Source organism: Hippichthys cyanospilos, chromosome 12 (assembly GCF_059441005.1).
Source record: "Hippichthys cyanospilos isolate Australia breed blue-spotted pipefish chromosome 12, RoL_Hcya_1.0, whole genome shotgun sequence".
In the NCBI taxonomy this organism is placed as follows: domain Eukaryota; kingdom Metazoa; phylum Chordata; class Actinopteri; order Syngnathiformes; family Syngnathidae; genus Hippichthys; species Hippichthys cyanospilos.
In genome coordinates, this window is record NC_142380.1 from 18,434,852 (window position 1) to 18,452,719 (window position 17,868).

At 38.6% G+C, this 17,868-nt stretch overlaps 1 protein-coding gene across 3 annotated transcripts in view; it reads left to right on the forward strand.

Moving 5' to 3' along the window:
- LOC148415207 (choline transporter-like protein 5-A) overlaps window positions 1-14,941 on the forward strand; it is a 36,382-nt gene extending 21,441 nt beyond the window's left edge. For all 3 annotated transcript variants that reach the window (XM_088428968.1, XM_088428969.1, XM_088428970.1), the window contains 13 exons: window positions 1,434-1,546; window positions 1,666-1,797; window positions 3,077-3,176; window positions 3,272-3,364; window positions 4,681-4,768; window positions 4,926-5,194; window positions 8,955-9,049; window positions 9,147-9,250; window positions 9,340-9,413; window positions 12,650-12,720; window positions 12,813-12,901; window positions 13,273-13,357; window positions 13,599-14,941. In XM_088428968.1, the coding sequence (XP_088285094.1) occupies window positions 1,434-1,546; window positions 1,666-1,797; window positions 3,077-3,176; window positions 3,272-3,364; window positions 4,681-4,768; window positions 4,926-5,194; window positions 8,955-9,049; window positions 9,147-9,250; window positions 9,340-9,413; window positions 12,650-12,720; window positions 12,813-12,901; window positions 13,273-13,357; window positions 13,599-13,696 (1,411 nt within the window). In that variant the 3' untranslated portion in view covers window positions 13,697-14,941. The remainder of the gene's footprint in view (window positions 1-1,433; window positions 1,547-1,665; window positions 1,798-3,076; window positions 3,177-3,271; window positions 3,365-4,680; window positions 4,769-4,925; window positions 5,195-8,954; window positions 9,050-9,146; window positions 9,251-9,339; window positions 9,414-12,649; window positions 12,721-12,812; window positions 12,902-13,272; window positions 13,358-13,598) is intronic.
- The last annotated feature ends 2,927 nt before the right edge of the window (window positions 14,942-17,868 follow it).

Consider the following 17,868-nt stretch of genomic DNA (forward strand, 5'->3'; position numbering starts at 1 on the left):
TATAGATTTTGGTGACAACAGTTGGAATGAATGAGGAAGTATGGGTATTATTAAAATAGTTATGAATTATTGGGATGTGTGAATATTAGTAATGATGAAAATGTGAAAGAATGATTGACTGATGTATATGTTAAATGGGGAAGCTTCAAATGTGAAATGTTAAATATACCATTGGAAATGAATGATGGATTATTATAGGTGAAAAGTATGGGTTTATGGGGAAATATTTATTAATTGCTTGAACGATGGAAATGGTCCCTAAGGCGAAATGAATGAGTTAAATGTTGTGAATGTATAATGGGAAAGCTCCAAATGCTAAATGCAAAACTCCCATTGGATATGAATATTAGAATATTGAAGTGAAAATATGGTATTATGGGAACTATTAAAATGTATGAATGATGGGAATGATCCATGAGGTGAAATGAAAGAGTTAAATATGATAAATGTGAAATGGGAAAGCTCTAAATGTGAAATGTTAAAGCTCCCTTTGGGAATGAATGGGGAATCTTCCCATTGAAAATGAATTTTGAAATATTAAAGGGTGAAAAATATGGAATTATGGGAAAATATTGGAATGTATGAATTACTGCAATGACCCTTAAGGCAAGAGGAATGAGCGAATTAGTGAAAATATGAACTGTGAAACCTGTAAATATGAAATGTAAAATCACCCAATGTTAAGTGAATAGGATTTTTGGCGTGGAAAACAGGGAGTTGTGGGAAACCTCTAAATATTTGAAATGAGAAAAATGGAAGCAGCTGTCACACGATTATTTGGAATAATATGAAATTGGAACGACGTGGATCGGATGAACTGGGAATGAGTTGAAAAGCATGAAAAATGGGTGGAATAACAAAGAAGAATAACGTGTGAAGGCTTTCACCTTCACACAATTAAAAAGAGGAATAACATATGAGTGAAGGCTTTTGCCTTCACACAATTATTACGCTCTAAAAAGACTATTTTGAGCCTGCAGTGCTCCACTAGCACCAGCAGGTGGGGCCAGGCCCCACCTGTTGGTGCTAGTGGCCCCAAATGTGGCCCCAAATGCAGAGGCACTGCTGGTTAGATCCTTTTCACCCTCGACCCAATTACATGCATAAAATCCACAAGGTTGGACATTAGAAATACAACGACAGCGAAATGGTGCTGTTTGCTTTCATGACTTTATTATACGTGGATGTTTCCTGTTTGAAAGTATTACCACATTTGGGCAAGATATACTTGTGTGCACCTCACTGCATTGCAAAATTGGGATTAAATTAATCCTTGAAGGTTTGTATAGTCTCAACCTGTATGCCCCCTTTTGGAAACTCAAACTTGCAATGGTGATTTCCCTTAGCATGCCCTATTAATTTAAAATGTTATTTTACAGCCTTTCTTCTATCATATTGCTTACACTCAAGTTGTTTTGTTGTCCCTTTTTCAGAGGACTGCTGATATCCTTGGTTTTTAGTCTCCTCTTTATAGTGCTATTGAGATTCACAGCTGGACTGATGTTATGGTTTACCATTGCATCTGTAATGCTACTCCTGGCATATGGTATGTATCTATGTCGGCCGGTCGGTCTGTCTGTCTGTCCGTCCATCCAATACTTGATCAGGTAGAATCAGTATTAATTTAAGCTCCATATGACATTCAATGTGTGTGCACAACTTAAGGTATGTGGTACTGCTCGCTGGTGTTAACCACTTTGGGACACAGTCAAGGCTCTGACGTATCCATTGTGGAAGTGGGACTGCAGACAGATCTCAAAGTCTATCTACAGCTCAGAGAAACGTGGATACTTTTCTGTGAGTCTTTTTTTTTTTTTAATATTTTCTTTAATTCTCTGGTTCCCTTAGTCATCTGTCTGAATCCTCAGAGCATAGCGATAATTGTGTCAGGATGTTGTCCTGAAAACAAGTGGGGTTATTTTCATCTGCCAATTTTAAGGGTAATACAATATTCTTGCATTCATAGTTTTTCTCCATCAGTTTGGCTCATTTGTGGAAACAATGCCTGAAAACATAAAGGCCATAGATCTTTAGTTCTCAAGAATGTCATTTAATTTGGAAGAAACTTGACAAATCAATGAAGAAAAATTGTAAGACAACACGACTATACAGTATAAGCACTAGTAATGGACCATGTACTAGTAATGTCAATGGGTCAATACATGTATTCTAAAACTAACTTCCTTAAATTACTGTAGGCCATGAACTCCATCTCTCACTGGAAAAGGGTGGAGTGTCCTCCCTGGGGTCAGGGATGGGATCCTGCCCCAAGTAGAGTTTAAGTATCTTGGGGTCTTCAATTGAACGTAGAATGGAATGGGAGATCGACAGGCGGATTGGTTCAGTATCTACTATTTTGGAGACTCTGTACCGGTCTGTGGTGGTAAGGAGCTGAGCCACCGTTATTTACCGGTCGATCTACGGTCCTGCCTTAACCTATGGTCACAAGATATGGGTCGTGATCGAAAAAACAATATCCCGGACACAAGTGGACTAATTGAGTTACTTCTGCACGGTGTCCAGGCTCTCCCTTAGAGATAAGGTGAGAAGCTTGGTCATCTGGGAGGGGCTCAGTGTCAAGCCGCTGTTCCTCCACATTGTGAGGAGGTTGTTAAAATGGGTCTGGCATCTGTTTAGGATGCCTTCAGGACACCTATACCTGGTGAGTTGTTCTGGAAATGTCCTGCCGGGTGGAGGCTCAGGGGACGACCCAAAACATGATGCAGACTGTCTCTCAGCTGGCCTGGGAATGCCTGGAGATCCAGCTTGGCCAAGTGGCCAGGGAGAGGGAAGTCTGGGCTTGTCTGGGGTCCATTGTGTCACGTTCTTTTCACTGAATTTTACAATTGAACAGGTGGTTTCAGGATTTGACCAACCAAATTGTACGTCCTTGTGGAACAACTAAACCAAAACTAAACAAACTGAACTATCCTCAAGGTATCAAGCTAAATCGTTAGATGTGTGCAATATTCTAATAACATGACTTCAACATAACTATAACTAACTATAACTAAATTAGGCAAGGAATAAATGAGAACACATCTTCTCATGTTTGTTATTTCTTTGCCAATTTTAGTGGGGTCTTTAGGAGTGGCAGAGGTTTCACTCTTGTTGATACTTGTCATCATGAGGAGGCGGATCAAGTTGGCCATTGCCCTACTCAGAGAGGCCAGCAAGTATGTAAATCTTAATTACAAAACAGCTATTTGTGTTTAAAAATACAGCAAAGATTTATGAGTTTTAACATATATTTGGTTGATCTTGTTTGCAGAGCCATCAGCCAAATCATGTCAACCCTGCTCTACCCTTTCGTAACATTTCTTTTGCTGACTGTTTGTTTTTCCTACTGGGCTGTTACTGCTGTGTATCCTTGAGAAATGGTTCCAATACCTTGACTTTCAATTTACACAATTCGTTCACACTCTTTCATTCTCTCACTCCATCTTTCTTTCATTCATTCATTCATTGTTTCGTTCTTCCTTTCTTTCTTTCTTTCTTTCTTTCTTTTTTTCAATCACAGCAACGACAAAGCTGTGCTTGCCAGTAGCATAAGATGGTAACACGGTTGAGAAGGCCAACTTCAAAGTAAACCTTACTTTAATAAATATTACTACATATAGACATGAATGCCTTGGTTGCCTTTTACTGACAAAATAACACAAAAAAAACTGACAAAAACTGACAAAAAAGTTGTTCAGAAACAGCACCAAAAAAAGGAATTATGCTGACGTTGTGTATGGAACCTGATGCTAGCAGCGTCAAGCAAAAATTAGCTGCAAACTAGGATTACACATGTGCCTCATATCAGCTGGTGAGTGAAATTGGATTACTTTTCAAAGGTATCGCTTATGTGGTTCTGACATCACTTCATCTCATAGACCAAAATTTACGGGTAGACATCTGAAAAAAGCAATGTCCACCCAAGATCAAATTTAAGGAAAAACAAGTTGATTTCAAATGTATAAATGTTATTTATTTACTTTGATTTAGTCCAAATACTTCACTTTCAATTATAAAATTCTATAGGATATCTGACTACAAAATATTTCATATTAATCAAAATATTTCAAGGGACACTCTTCCTCTCTGAAATTCCCCATGGTGAGAGACACCAAAAAAGTGTGGGTCTACTTATTGCCCCCTGGCTTGGAACCTTTATATTGGGGTTTTTATATTGGATGAGAGCATAACCTCTCTCTGCCTTTGGATGTTGGGACGGCTACACATCAGACATCACTTGTGAGTTCCTGGGGAGTTCCACTCGTTTCTGTAGTGTTGTTTCCCAGAGGGTTGCTCAGGACTTTGTCCCCACTCCGACATCTCTCTATGGCCTCATTCAGTCCTTTGTCCTTGTGTGTGTACCTGCCATCAGCCACATATGTTTTCGTCCGCCATGACAGCCACTACAGCACCCCTATGAGGAGCCCTTCCGAGTTGTAGAGACTCGTGCTAAGAGCTTTGTATCAACTCAGTGATGTAGTTTTATATGGAGCAAAGCCTAAACTATTATTTGAAAAGGATTGACAGCACTGCAACACAGTATTGCCACATCAAGCAAGATAAAGTATTTGGTCATCCTGTTGGTTTCATACCTTCTCTGTTTCAATTTTCTCAGTCAAATATTGCTATCGTACCAATCATGTTTATTTTTTTATATCTTTAACTGGCACTGTAAACCAGTTATTTAGCATCCTCGGGTGATGCCATCTATAAGGTGATATCCCCTGATGTGAGCTGTCCACATTTCAACAGCACTTGCAACCCAGAGGTAACAGTATTTTGGTTTCAGTTGTAAATTCTGAGATTGTTTTAAGCCAGTTTGTTATGTAACGGCTATATGTATTGTTGGCTTTTATTTTCAATTTCATGAGTGTTTATTCATCTAACACCATTGCCATACTTACATCCATTTTCTCACATTGCAGACTTTCAACAGAAGCAACATATTCAAAGAAACATCCTGTGTGGGTTCTCAGTGCCTGTTTTCATTTTATGGCGGAGAGGCACTCTACCACCGTTACATGTTCCTTCTACAGCTTTCCAACTTGCTTATCTTTCTGTGGCTGGTTAACTTCAGCTTGGCTCTGGAGCATTGCACTCTTGCTGGAACATTTTCTAGCTATTACTGGGCCAAGAAGAAGCCTGAAGATATCCCTCCTTGGCCGCTGTTCTCTTCCTTTAGAAGGGCAATCAGGTCAGAACAATGAACACATTTAATTGCCTAAGTGTTGCTGAGGTTATTGTGTTGAAATGGAGATAAAGAGGGCGGAGGGCCCTAGCACAAATGGCAAGGGTGCAAGGGATATTAAATATATTACTGCAAAAACACAAAAATGGGGACTTGCCAACACAAACCAAAGGACAAAGGGCATTTGAGAGATCATATGACTGACAAGATCGCAGTAAATACAGCCAGACTTGAACATTTAGGCACAACTGGATGTACCTTTTAATTATTTAATTCATCACTTGTAGTGCTGGATGATAATATCAATACATTGATAGATTGCAACGTGAAGTGAAGCAAAATACACGTATTGTCATACAATGTTTATTTCCTATATAATGAGTTTGTTTTGAAACGCTTTATTTTTAGTCATAATTCGTTTTTTAAAATCACTCCGCTCTAGAGTGGCTTTCATATCATGATTTTTGTCATTATGAATCGGGTCTTACATGTAAATCTTTCCAAGTGCTTCAAAAACCCCATATTGAATGTTACAATACATGATCTTTCAAGTGAGGCGATGTTCCAAAGCAAAAGTGGTGACAGAGGTGGAGGGCAAACAGAAAAATACAATACATATGATACAAAGATAACATTTCCTTCGTTTTTGCCATTGCAGTCATATCTTGGGCTTCGTTCTCCTGTACAGGTCGTAGTAATCTCTTGTATGTGTTCCCAAGGAGCGTAAAATACCCCTCAATGAGCAGCCAAGTTAACGAGCAGTAAAATGTCATGTTGCGTTTAGTTCAAATGTAAATTGAGATTTCAAGTTTTTTTTTTTCTTTATTTTGTTACTTTTATATGCTGAGTAGTTTTTGTTATATGAAGAAAGAACACTGTACAAAGGTGACCGTATGTGTTCCAGTATACATTCCTGTGTATTCCTGCCACATGTGAAAGAGTATTCCCTACTGCAGAGGACATAGTAATAGCATCAAGAGCATACTCAAAATAAAAAGACGTGGACATGCTGCTTTTTTGAAAGAATTTTGAATGTGTGCTCGGATGTCAATGGTGTGTGGCTTCTGAAAAAGAATTGAATTTGTCTATTCTAACAATTTCCTTCTTTTTTTTGTCATTCATTGTTAACTGTATGAGCCACAGATTGTTATTATAATTTATTTTTTTACAAACAGACAAAAATATTGCATCACAATACACTTTTAAAACACAATACCCAGCATTAATCACTTGGCTAATTGGCACACAATCAAACCTCTTGAGATTTGCGAATCCCATGACAGCAAGATTGCAACCATTTCAATTGTCCAGCGAGAAACGTCCCCTCAAATAAATGTAATCTCATTAAATTACATTTCTTGCTATAAAATGACTGTTTTCATTACCAAACACTACAGATATACTTTTTACCCCACTTCCCCCATTTTATTTTCTACCACTAGTTTAATCAGTGTGTAATGCAGATGTCTACCAGTCCAATCCTCGACAGCCCCTTTGTAGCCTTACCTTTGTCCAAAACACCAGATCCAAACGATCAGCTCATCAGTCAGCATCAGTTTGCAGAAGCCTGATAACAATCTCTATCATTTTAATCAGTGTTGGGCAATTTACTTCAAAATTGTAATGGATTATTCATTAGTTACTTTTAAAAGTAATTAATCACATTACAATAACTACTATTGCATTGCTGTACTTTTATATTATTCTCACCACCATAACTGGAAATATGGATTTGCCATTCTAGATGGCGCTTCCAAATCATTTAATAAGTACTGTATTGTGAACCTTCAAAGACAAGATAGAATTTTTTTTTTTTTTTTGTATTTTAATCCCTTAATTATTTTGCTTCACAGCATAGTGATGCATTGTTAGTGCTGTAGGCAAAAAACAGTTAATGCATTTCACAATTTCAATGTTAATATTCAAAGTCAAGCTCAATCGGCAAATGTCAGGGACAGATGTTTCAAAAATAGATGGTTTCGGTGGGGCTAACGTTAGCAGCTAGCCTACAGTACACAGTGGCAGAGCTAGACTTCAATCCTGTGACTTAAAATGACCTAAGTGAGCATGTAACTGCATCTGTGCTCTGACCTGGTGATGATGGGCTGTGTGACTCACATTCTCTCTCCTCCTGACTGGTCCCAGAACGGGAGCTGGTAGCACACCTGAATTCTGGCTGCCTCGTCTTTTCCTGACTTGGTTCTCTTTAAAAAGAGGTCATAAATCTTCTGCCCCTGCCTTTTCATTCTCAACTGACCCTTTGAAAGAATAAGCTAGTAGTGTTAACGATACAAGTATCACTTAGAATCACACAATGTTATTAAATCCCCACTTAAAGCCTAAAAAAATGTCAGGGCAAATAAACCACTGTAGAAGTTTAATATTCAGACTTTTCACCTAGTTAACAGCAAGCTAACTACCGTGTTCTCTTTGGCTACATTTCATTTAGGGCAAACAGAGCATGAAACAGCTAGCTGGCTAATTCTCAAGTTTCATACCTCAAGAATCATTGGAGAAACACATATATAAATACCGACCCAAATGAATTAAATGTAGACGTCAATAATGAGCGGCTGTTGGAAACTAGACGCCATGAAATGTATAAGTTAAACGTTTGTGGTGCTCTGCATGCAGCAACAACTCATTAGGATACCAACTTAGTTTACGACGAGGATTTCACTGCCCATAAAGGGTATCCTCCGTCTCTTTGGTGATCTCCAGTAACAATAAGAATTCAAAACAACTTTATCGTCTAAGAGATTCTAATCTTCCTCTTCTTCAGTGGCGATTCTTCACCTAATGAAGGCGGTTGCAACGCTTTGTGGCACATAGCGGGATCTAGTGTATAGGAAGGACTTAGCAGTCAATAGGCTTCACTGTTTTAAAAATGCAACCGCCTCCTTCCGACAAGACGTGCGGTGCCTTGATATGTCAATTATTTGGGGTGGTACCTGGGGGGTCCAATCAGATTTCAGGGAGTCCAGTGCTATCCCGGCCCTCCCTATTGCTCCGCCTCTGGCAGTACATCATTGTTATTGTGTGCTTCAGCTTGATACAGTACATATTGACCAGAACTATTTATAGACTATTATCAATAGCAATTGTATAGTGAAAATTAGTGTTAGCTTACCTCGTCATACATTATTGTTAGTTGCGACAGGGATCTTGCTGACAAGGTTTCCAAATGCTGCTTAATCCACTGAGGGAAGCGGAAGCACATCTTCTACGTACAAAATACTCTGCCATGAATCTCCTAAACGTCGTGTTTTTTCTCTTCATGTTACTCTGGCACTGTTATAAATGGTTCATCAGATTACTGGTCCTATTTAACATACAGCTCTTTAGTCACACACAAAGTGTTCCTAACTATTGCGCCATACATTACTCTTCCGATGTCGCGGTCATTTTGGCGAATTTGGGGGAGAGGGGGAAAAAAAACCCAACTCTACTTTCAAGCTAAAAATGTATCTTGATGCATGTCTCATTTGTAGTGAGTACAGTATTACTATTTTTGTGTGTATAATATCTTACATTATTACATTACAGCAAAAAGTCATGCATTCCAGTAATTATATTACTTTTACTGCATTACAGTAATTACATTACATTTGTAATGCATTACTCCCAACACTGATTTTAATCAGGAGTATTGGTGAAGCGTTACATTGAAAGCAGCCTGGGTAGGGGCTCTCGAGGACCGGACCTGGAGATCCATGGTGTACTGGCAAATGTTGTAATAGCTTACTTTTGACTGCCTTTTCCCCAGGTATCACACAGGTTCTTTGGCATTTGGAGCACTCATTCTCTCTGTTGTTCAGCTTTTTCGGATTACACTGAAATACTTGGAGAAGAAATTGAAAGGTTTCCATAATAAACACACGTGTAATACTTGCCAACTATTGTAGCTCGTAAAATGTTTCTTTTGTTAGAACCCCAATGATTGTGTTTGTCTTTTTAGGAGTTGACAACAGCCTGTCCAGATTTATACTGTGCTGTCTTACTTGCTGTTTCTGGTGTTTGGAAAAATTCATTCGCTACATGAACAGAAATGCTTACATAATGGTGAATTTCATTGGTTGATTCTTAGTTTTCTGGCATTAATATTAATGCTGTGATTTCAGACAATGTTTTTTTTTTATCTTTTCCATTAGGTGGCAATCTATGGCAAAAACTTCTTTAGATCAGCTCAAGAGGCATTCTTTCTTCTCATGAGGAACATGGTCAGGTCAGGCTTGTTTTGGTCTTAGATATACTCAACATGTTACAGTTATGAAAAAGTATTTACCTCTTCTCAAATTTTCATTTCTCATTTAATTTGGGGGGAGGGGGTGCTTTTATGCATAACCTTTTATCTATATGCATATACATTTTTTATTATTTTTCATATCATCGAACAATTATTGATGATATCAAGATGATCCAAGTAAATTTAATTTTTGTTTTTAAATGTAGATTTTATTGAAGGAAAAAAATCATCAAAGCCCTATGTGGATAAAGTACTAGCCCTGAATGTAAGAACTTGATGGGCCACCCTCTGCATCCTCAAATGAACTCAGGCATTTTCTATAACTAGCAGTGACATATATACATCTTTGTGAAGGTATTTTGGTACATTGCAGAATTTTTCTATTTCAGCAATGCTGATAGCTTTTCAAACATGCAGGCCTTTGTAAGGCCATGCCAAATTATTTAAATCAGATACAAGTCGCTTGTTTTGTTTGAGGCCTTCCGGTTGACTTGTTGGTGTGCTTTTGACCATTGGTCTGTTGCAAAACCCAAATACATTTCAATTTGAAGTCAAAATCTGATGGTATAACATTTCATCTCGGAATTATCTAGCCAAATGTAGAATTGATAGTTCCATCAAGCTCAAGTCATCCCGGGCCTGAAGTTAAAAGGCAGCCTCAGACCCTCACACATTGTTCTTTTTCTTAAATGCTGTGTTATGTTAACTGTATGCCGGATATAAAAAGACACAGATTCCGGAAAGTTTAACTTGTGTATCAATGTTCCATAGGATATTGTCCACTGCAACATTCCGACTCTTAACTTCCTGATGTGGAGTCTGAAGCAATCTAATAGTTCTACTACACACTCTAGTTCGGATGAAGGCACTTTTGCTTAAAACTAAACCACTGATTTTCTACATCTGGCACTATATAAGGCAGGGGTGTCCAAACTCTGTCCTCAAAGGCTGCTGTCCTGCATGTTTTCCAGGTTTCTTTCCCTGAAACACCTGATTCAAATAATCTATGCTTCTATTGAGCTTGCTGATGACCTGATCATTTGAATCTGGTGTGTCGGGGAACGAAACCAAGAAAACATGGAGTGGGGGGTGTGGGCAGAGTTGACGTGTCCTCTATCACTGATTTCACTTCTCGCAAGGGTTTTCAGGTCCCCATTAATCGCAAAAAATGGGGGTAAATCATTCTTTTTTTGTTGTTTTTTTTCATCACAAAGTAGAATAAGTGATTATATTCCTTTTGGTCAGGTTTTGGCCTGGTAACTGCCATGGATGCAATTTTTGCCGAGTCTCATCCTTATTGCATAGAAATCTTTGTCAGACTATAACAGATTCCTCTCCTAGACATGGCTGCTTAGGATGTTTAGCTCCAATCCTGCTTTTTTTTCTTTTTTTTAAAAACACATAATAGGAATTAACAAAGTGCCTGAAGTTTCTTCACCATTCATGGTACTTACAACTCTCACATACTTCCTTTTGCCCCCGAATTGAATTCTATTTGTTCCTGTCCATGCAGGGAACAGGAGCCTATCAGGTTATGCCAAACAATATGAGAGGCAATCAATGTCCACTGTTTTCCAAACCCCAAAATCTCAATGTCTCAATGAGGCTCAATGTATAACAACTAGGGATGGGATGAGATCTCGCCCAACGAGATCTCGCGAGATCGAAAGCCACAGATTTCTTGCTCAGGCGGGTCACGACATTCATTGCTTTTCCTTATTGAGGCAGACGTGCAATGGAGGGCACCTAGGCTGATACTCTTGAGTGCGACACTCTTGTACAGTAGGTATGCACCTAACCATTGCTTGCAATCCGCCATCAATTCAAAAGGAGAAAGACTCATGTTGATATTTGCAACAGCCAATGTTCGGCCAGCTTGTCTTGTGTTCTCTGTAGGCAGGGGCTGAGTGCAGAAAGAGACAGATTTACGCAGCTACGTGTCACTTAAGATTTACTACCCGTTTCTTTGATTGAAGTTGAAGCTGTGTGTGTGTGTGCGCACTCCATGAGAGGTGAGTTATCACCCATGCCAGTGTATTGGGTCAGAATTTTAGCAAAAGTATTCACAAATGCGTATTTCAATCCACAAATGCGTGACCAAAGTCAAAAATGCGTATTTCGATCCACAAATGTGTAAGCGAGAACCGCAAATGTGCAACGGGATCCAGAAATGCATGACTGAAGTCACACATGCGTCACACGATTCACAAATGCGCAACAGAAATTCACAAATGTGCAACAGAAAATCACAAATGCTTCACTTTTACTCATCACAATGTGCGGGTTCAGGACGAAGAGGCATAGTAGGGACTGTGAAATACGTGTGACAATGTTTCCAACTTTGTATTCCTATATTAAAATTATTGTTTTAAACAAATTTTGGGCTTTAAAACAGGTTTTGATTTTTGGTTTTATTCTATAGTTTATTATTGCATTGTAAAATAATAATAAGCTGGCTACTTCACGATAAACGAGGGATTACTGTACTTTTGCAACAATTCTGACCATTTATGAAAAAAGTGCTACACTAAGCTAGGGAGCTCATTGGTACATGTTAAGTTTGGTTGGTTTGGATGTGTCTGTTTAATTGTACCTTATTTCTCTGTCACCCCGAATGGCTTGTTGTGGTGCCCTGAAGTAAAATCCCTATTGTATTTACTCACTACTGACTATTGTAGTTACTACAGTATTTGCATTAATGATTTGTGATTAAATATGATCATTTTTATTTTAATGTTTGGCACTTTAAACATAATGTATTATTTTTTTCATGTTCAAGCATGAAAGACCACAGTTGCAACTTTTCTTGAAGCAGCGTGAAAGGAAGTGTTTTATTTTGTTCAACTCAGCTGCATCATTTGTTATTGCAGCAGCATATTGAAAAACCTTTGATAGTTAATTGCAGCCTGCTCAATAAAAATATCATTTTGAAATAGTAACGTTTATATCAGCAATTACTATTTTATTTTGAAAATTTTGCAAAAATCTCATATCTTGTTCTCGTGGACTTAATCTTGTGAGGTATCTTGTCTCGTGGAATTTTGAATCTCGTCCCAAAGGACGCGCGTGTGCGTGCGTGTGTGTGTGTGTGCGTGTGTGCGTGCTTGTGTTCGTGCATCTGAACCAATTTTGTGCTCCAATTGTACTTCAACTGTTTCATGTATATGGTAAAATTAACCAACGTATTCAGGAGCATTCTTTCTGTCTGTCTACAGGGTTGCAGTTGTGGACAGAGTGACAGATTTTCTGTTATTTTTGGGAAAAGTCATGATAGCTGGAGGAGTTGGTAAGTAACTGAATTTTGAAGGGTAATTGCAGCAGTCCATTTTTAATGATAGCCCAATACGAACACCCAATGTATCCTCCTTTCTGTTTCAGGTATAATAACATTACTTTTTTTCACAAAGAAGATTGCTCTTCTCCAACAAGAAGCGCCTGATCTCCACTACTACGAAGTTCCTCTCATGGTACTTTCTGTACTTAAAAGCAGACGCAAACACATATTTCTAACACAGATAGGCCTATTCACGTCATCCAGTTTTTCTCATTTATTCCATTGTTCTGATTTTTATAGCAAAATTGTGAAATTATTGATTTTAGCCATCTCTCGGTGAAGTATTAGGACACTGGCCACCTCACAAAAAAAATCTTGTTTCAAGTCAGTTTGAAGTAAGTTTGAAGCTTTTGTTTTAAAGTAGCATTACTTTGGGGTTTAATTGTATCACTAATAATCAGTATATTTTTGTGAATTATGATGAAAAATGTTTTAACATGTCAGAGTATGCCTATGCCTTTTTCAATGATGATAAATAGTATGGGATTTTTCTTTTATTGTCAGACAACGGTGGTGGGGGCCTATCTGATCGCTCATGGTTTCTTCAGTGTTTATGCAATGTGTGTTGACACATTTTTTCTCTGCTTCTGTAAGTACATCACTTCAGGTTCACCTGTTATGCATCCATTCTCAGGGCAAAGCATTTCTTTACTCTAAGCAGTTACATTGAGCCAATTGTGTGTCGAGTGGCTAGCTCTGAAGCCAATGTATTGCATTTGAACCGTTTTCCCCCTTTGGCTTTCTGTAGACAAAATGCGTTATTTTATTATAAGCAGTTGCGAGACCTATGTTCATATTATCCCTGTTTTCCCTTCCATTAACTTAATTAGGTGATGACTTGGAGAGAAATGATGGCAGCCCAGAAAAACCTTTCCTCATGTCACCAGGGTTGCACAGGATTCTGGGAAAATCCTCCCGGTCACGATGAATCCAGTCATTGTCTCTGCCTCAAAAAAGATGGAACTTTTCTTCAATGAGTAATACATTTGTCTGTCTGATGCAAATGTGAAAATCAAAGCTATGAAGTCATGACAGTGCATGTGTGTGACTTGCTATATAATGAAATGTTATGCACAAGATATATGATTTGCATTCTTGCTACTTTATTGTATTCATTTGTTTCAACTGTGCTCAAAAACACTTAAATCTGCCCATTGAATAAGTACTGTTGTTATTACTAATAATAATCAAATATCATCCATCCATACATTTATTATATCCATTTTCATCACAAAGGATTGCAGGCTTGCAGGTGTCCTTCCCAGGAGGCGGGGGACACCCTGAACTGGTTGACAGCCAATCGCAGGCCACACAGTCGAACAATCATACACGCACTCAATCACACCTTAAGACAATTTAGTATGTCCCATTTGTATTTTCAGTATTGTTTAATACTACTTTGGAGCACAGATTATTCATTTTTGCATGTATTTAATTCTGAAATACTTGAGTTGTCTTGCTTTGATTCCAATCTCCATATCTGCCGCTCCATATTCCTTATGCTGCTTATGAACCTTCAAAGCATTTGGAGATATTTCTCGGTATTGCACAGCTCTCAAGTATTGCACAGCTCTCAACATACAAGCTCCTGCCACAGATAATGTAATTTTGCAAAGACGTGCTGAAAAGTTGTTCACAACTTTCATCCAGTAAACTAAAACTGAGAGTGCAAGGCTAGATATAAACAGGCCTGCATTGCTGTTTGCAATATAAATTTTGGACTCGGTGCCTTCTCTAAACATGTCATTTCTAGACTGAGCATGTAGCGATGGGCTGCTGACGCGCAAAACTCCGACGCATGCACCGTAGCTCAGACAGGAAAGCAGTTGCATCAATCACTTCGACAAAGTGTGATTTGGTCATGTGACATATGACGTCGATTGCACATTAGTGACAAGCAAGTGCTTTGAATCAACGGATTGGTTTGCAACATTTACATGTCCCTTACAGTAGCAAGTGAAGTTCTATTTTGGTTTACATACAGAAATGACACAAGATGATCACGTTTTCAGTAATTATATTATTGCTAGTCATTGTGTCGACTACAAACCATGCAATTATTTGGTGTAGTCGAACAGGAATGTACGTAGAAAATCGAATCCCAAACAATGAACACTTTAAACGAGTTGTGCATTGAAATAAGAATGCTACGAAATACATCATTTGACTTCAATGTGACTTTGTTACGCTTCATTTCTTGACCGCTAGATGTCCTCCTTAAACTGTGTCTTTGAGACTCCGTGCAATAAACCAGCACTTGGTGAAAAGGTTTAGAGCTCCAACATAGCCTCACTAAGCATTAGTAGCCCGCCGACAGTCTAAAATCTTTTCTGATGAAACTTATGACATGCATATGCCCGCTAAACGATGATTCTGCCTCAGCATGAGTCCTTTCTCATTGTCTAGCCAGCCTGCCTAGCATAAATTTATGGTGTTTTGAATCTAGGGCTTTTTTCTTCCCGCTTGTCGGTTCAAAATGTCAACAAAGCAACATTTGAAGCCAGGCTACATGAACTATTAAAATGTTACTTGATAGTTGCATGAATAGACACTTTTAACATACATTTCAAACGGTAATCGACCACATAGAATTAAATACTGTGCTCTTTCCCTTTAAAGGGATAGTGTGTAAGATTTAGACCGTTTTTCATTACGGACAGCAGGAGGTGCTGCATTTACCTCTGTCTGTAGCTATAGCAAACATGGCCGCCTTCGGAGAAGTGCTACCACCCATGTACATGCTATGCATGTGACAATAATTCTCTACAATCAACAATATAATGATAACTGGACTTATGATTATATTTACAACATACTGTTGGTAATTTAGAACCCAGTAATTTGCAAGGTTTTTTTTTTTAATGTACAATTATTTAATGTATTCCTTTTTAATGAAAAACAGTCTAAATCTTACACACTGTCCGTTTAAGTGGCTGCTCTGTTCAGCAAGTCCCGATTGACAGCTCCGATTCTAAAATGCCATATGGCATACAGTATATTGTAGTTGCATATCTGATGTTTAAAAATTGAAAACAAAAATGCACAAAATCACTAAAAAAATCATAAACACATCAGTAATGTAAGGCTTGTTTTAGTAATGCATTACAAAAGTAATGCGATTACTGTAATGTGATGCATTACAAAAGTAATGCGGTTGTGTAATGCATTGCACACCAAAAATAATGTTTTACTCACACAAATGGGAGTAACAAGATGCATTATAATGCATATTTAACCTGAATGTGGTTAAATATGCCAAACATTGCCAAAAAACACTGCGAGATGTTGGAATTTTATTTCTAATTCAACATAAAGTCAAGTTAGTAATCTGACTCCAATTTGTGACCTTACCCAACTGCCACTCATCCAACAATTTGCGCGCTCGTTCTGCAATAGAAAGGTATCAGGAAGCCGGCATTTTCACACACGAGTGGATTTATTCCTAACACGCAGATCTAATACAAGCGCCTGGGTCTCGGGTCCCTCTCAATACAGCCCTGTACGCCGCTGTTGCCACCAGCAGACGTACTCTCATCCGAGTTGCCCAGCAATGAGTTATACCACACAATATGCAAATGGCACATCAACAAAGGCATCCTGGCATTATTTTATTGGCTATGTGTATACTGTTGTTAACTTTAGCTTGCTCTCATTGGTCTTTCTTCCCCTGCAGAATTGCTTGCTTACTCCTCCTGGTTGTAGTTTTCCTCAAAGTTGTTTTTCACCAGGTGCCAAGGTCATCTCGTCCCCGCGACTAGCACCGTTTGCTCTGAAACATTCCATTCTTACACCCCCTTGCACCCCATATTGTTTTGTTCACTTTACAGTCTCACACTCTCATACACAGAATGTAGAAACATCTAATGAACTACTTTAAGCTCAAACTCTTATATTCCTTTAGAGATCAGAGAAGAAAAGTCCAGGGCAAAATGTTTACTTTCTGTTATTAATATCTTCTTCTGCAGAGATGAGTGTACCAGCAGCAGACAAAAGGTTGAATATGGACATTACACACACAAGATGGACATAAACCCATTACTTTCAGTTCGTCAAAGATATAGACAAAAAGAATATAATAGTTAGGTGGAACATTTAAAGAGCTGTCCACTTTGCCAAACAGCACCAGTAATTTGACAAACCACTTAGAGCCATCGTAACCTGAAGTTAGCGAAAAGAAGACATGCGGAGGATTTAGATTGGGGATAACACAACGCAGGCAAAATGATTGTTCTTTCGCTCAGGGATGCCACTTCTAATGAGGTAAGCTAACACTCATTTTCATTGTACAATTGCTGTTAATTGTAGTCTATAATTAGTTGTGGTCAATGTGTATCAAGATAAAGCATACAAAAACACATGTTAAAGAGTACATTAAACACAATAACATTGTTTAAAATGTCTGTTCCTAACCTAGCCGACTGAACTTCAATTTGAATATTAACATTGAAATTGTGGAATGCACTGTTTATGCCAAAAGCATAACCATGTATTGCTATCCTGTGAAGCTAAGTAATAAAGGGATTAAAATGCAAAAAAAAAAAAAAAAAAAGAATCTCTCATTTTGTATCTTGGGCGGTCGCAGGGACAGAGGCCCTCAGTCAGTGAGGCACAGTAACAGGGACCTCCAGCTGGTGAGGTGTAAAACAGAGACAGGGGCACTCAGCCACCAAGGTGCTGGAACAGGGACAGGAGCTTCCAGCTACCAAAGCGAAGGAACAGGTGCCTCAAGCAGGGGTGTAGGAAAGGGAGCTTGGGCCACATCAGCCTGCCGCCCAACTCATGCATGAGGGGAGCGAAGAGGAACTGGCCAAGGACAATTCTCCTGCGCTCTGCCAGTCTCTCCGACCCCTCTCACTTTTATTTGATACAGAGATCCCTAACTACATGAAGGTGCCGGCCCTCAAGAGGCAGGTAAAAATGCAAGTTTATGTCCTATGTGTGAGCATGTGGGTGAGAAACTAATGCATGTATGATAAAATATTATACGTAGCAAGTCATTCAGGTAAAATATTTCACGTAGTGAGAAATTCTGATGGAATATGCTTCGCGAGACATCGATAAGAGTCACAGCTGCAGGACCGCTCCAACTGTCAGGCTTGA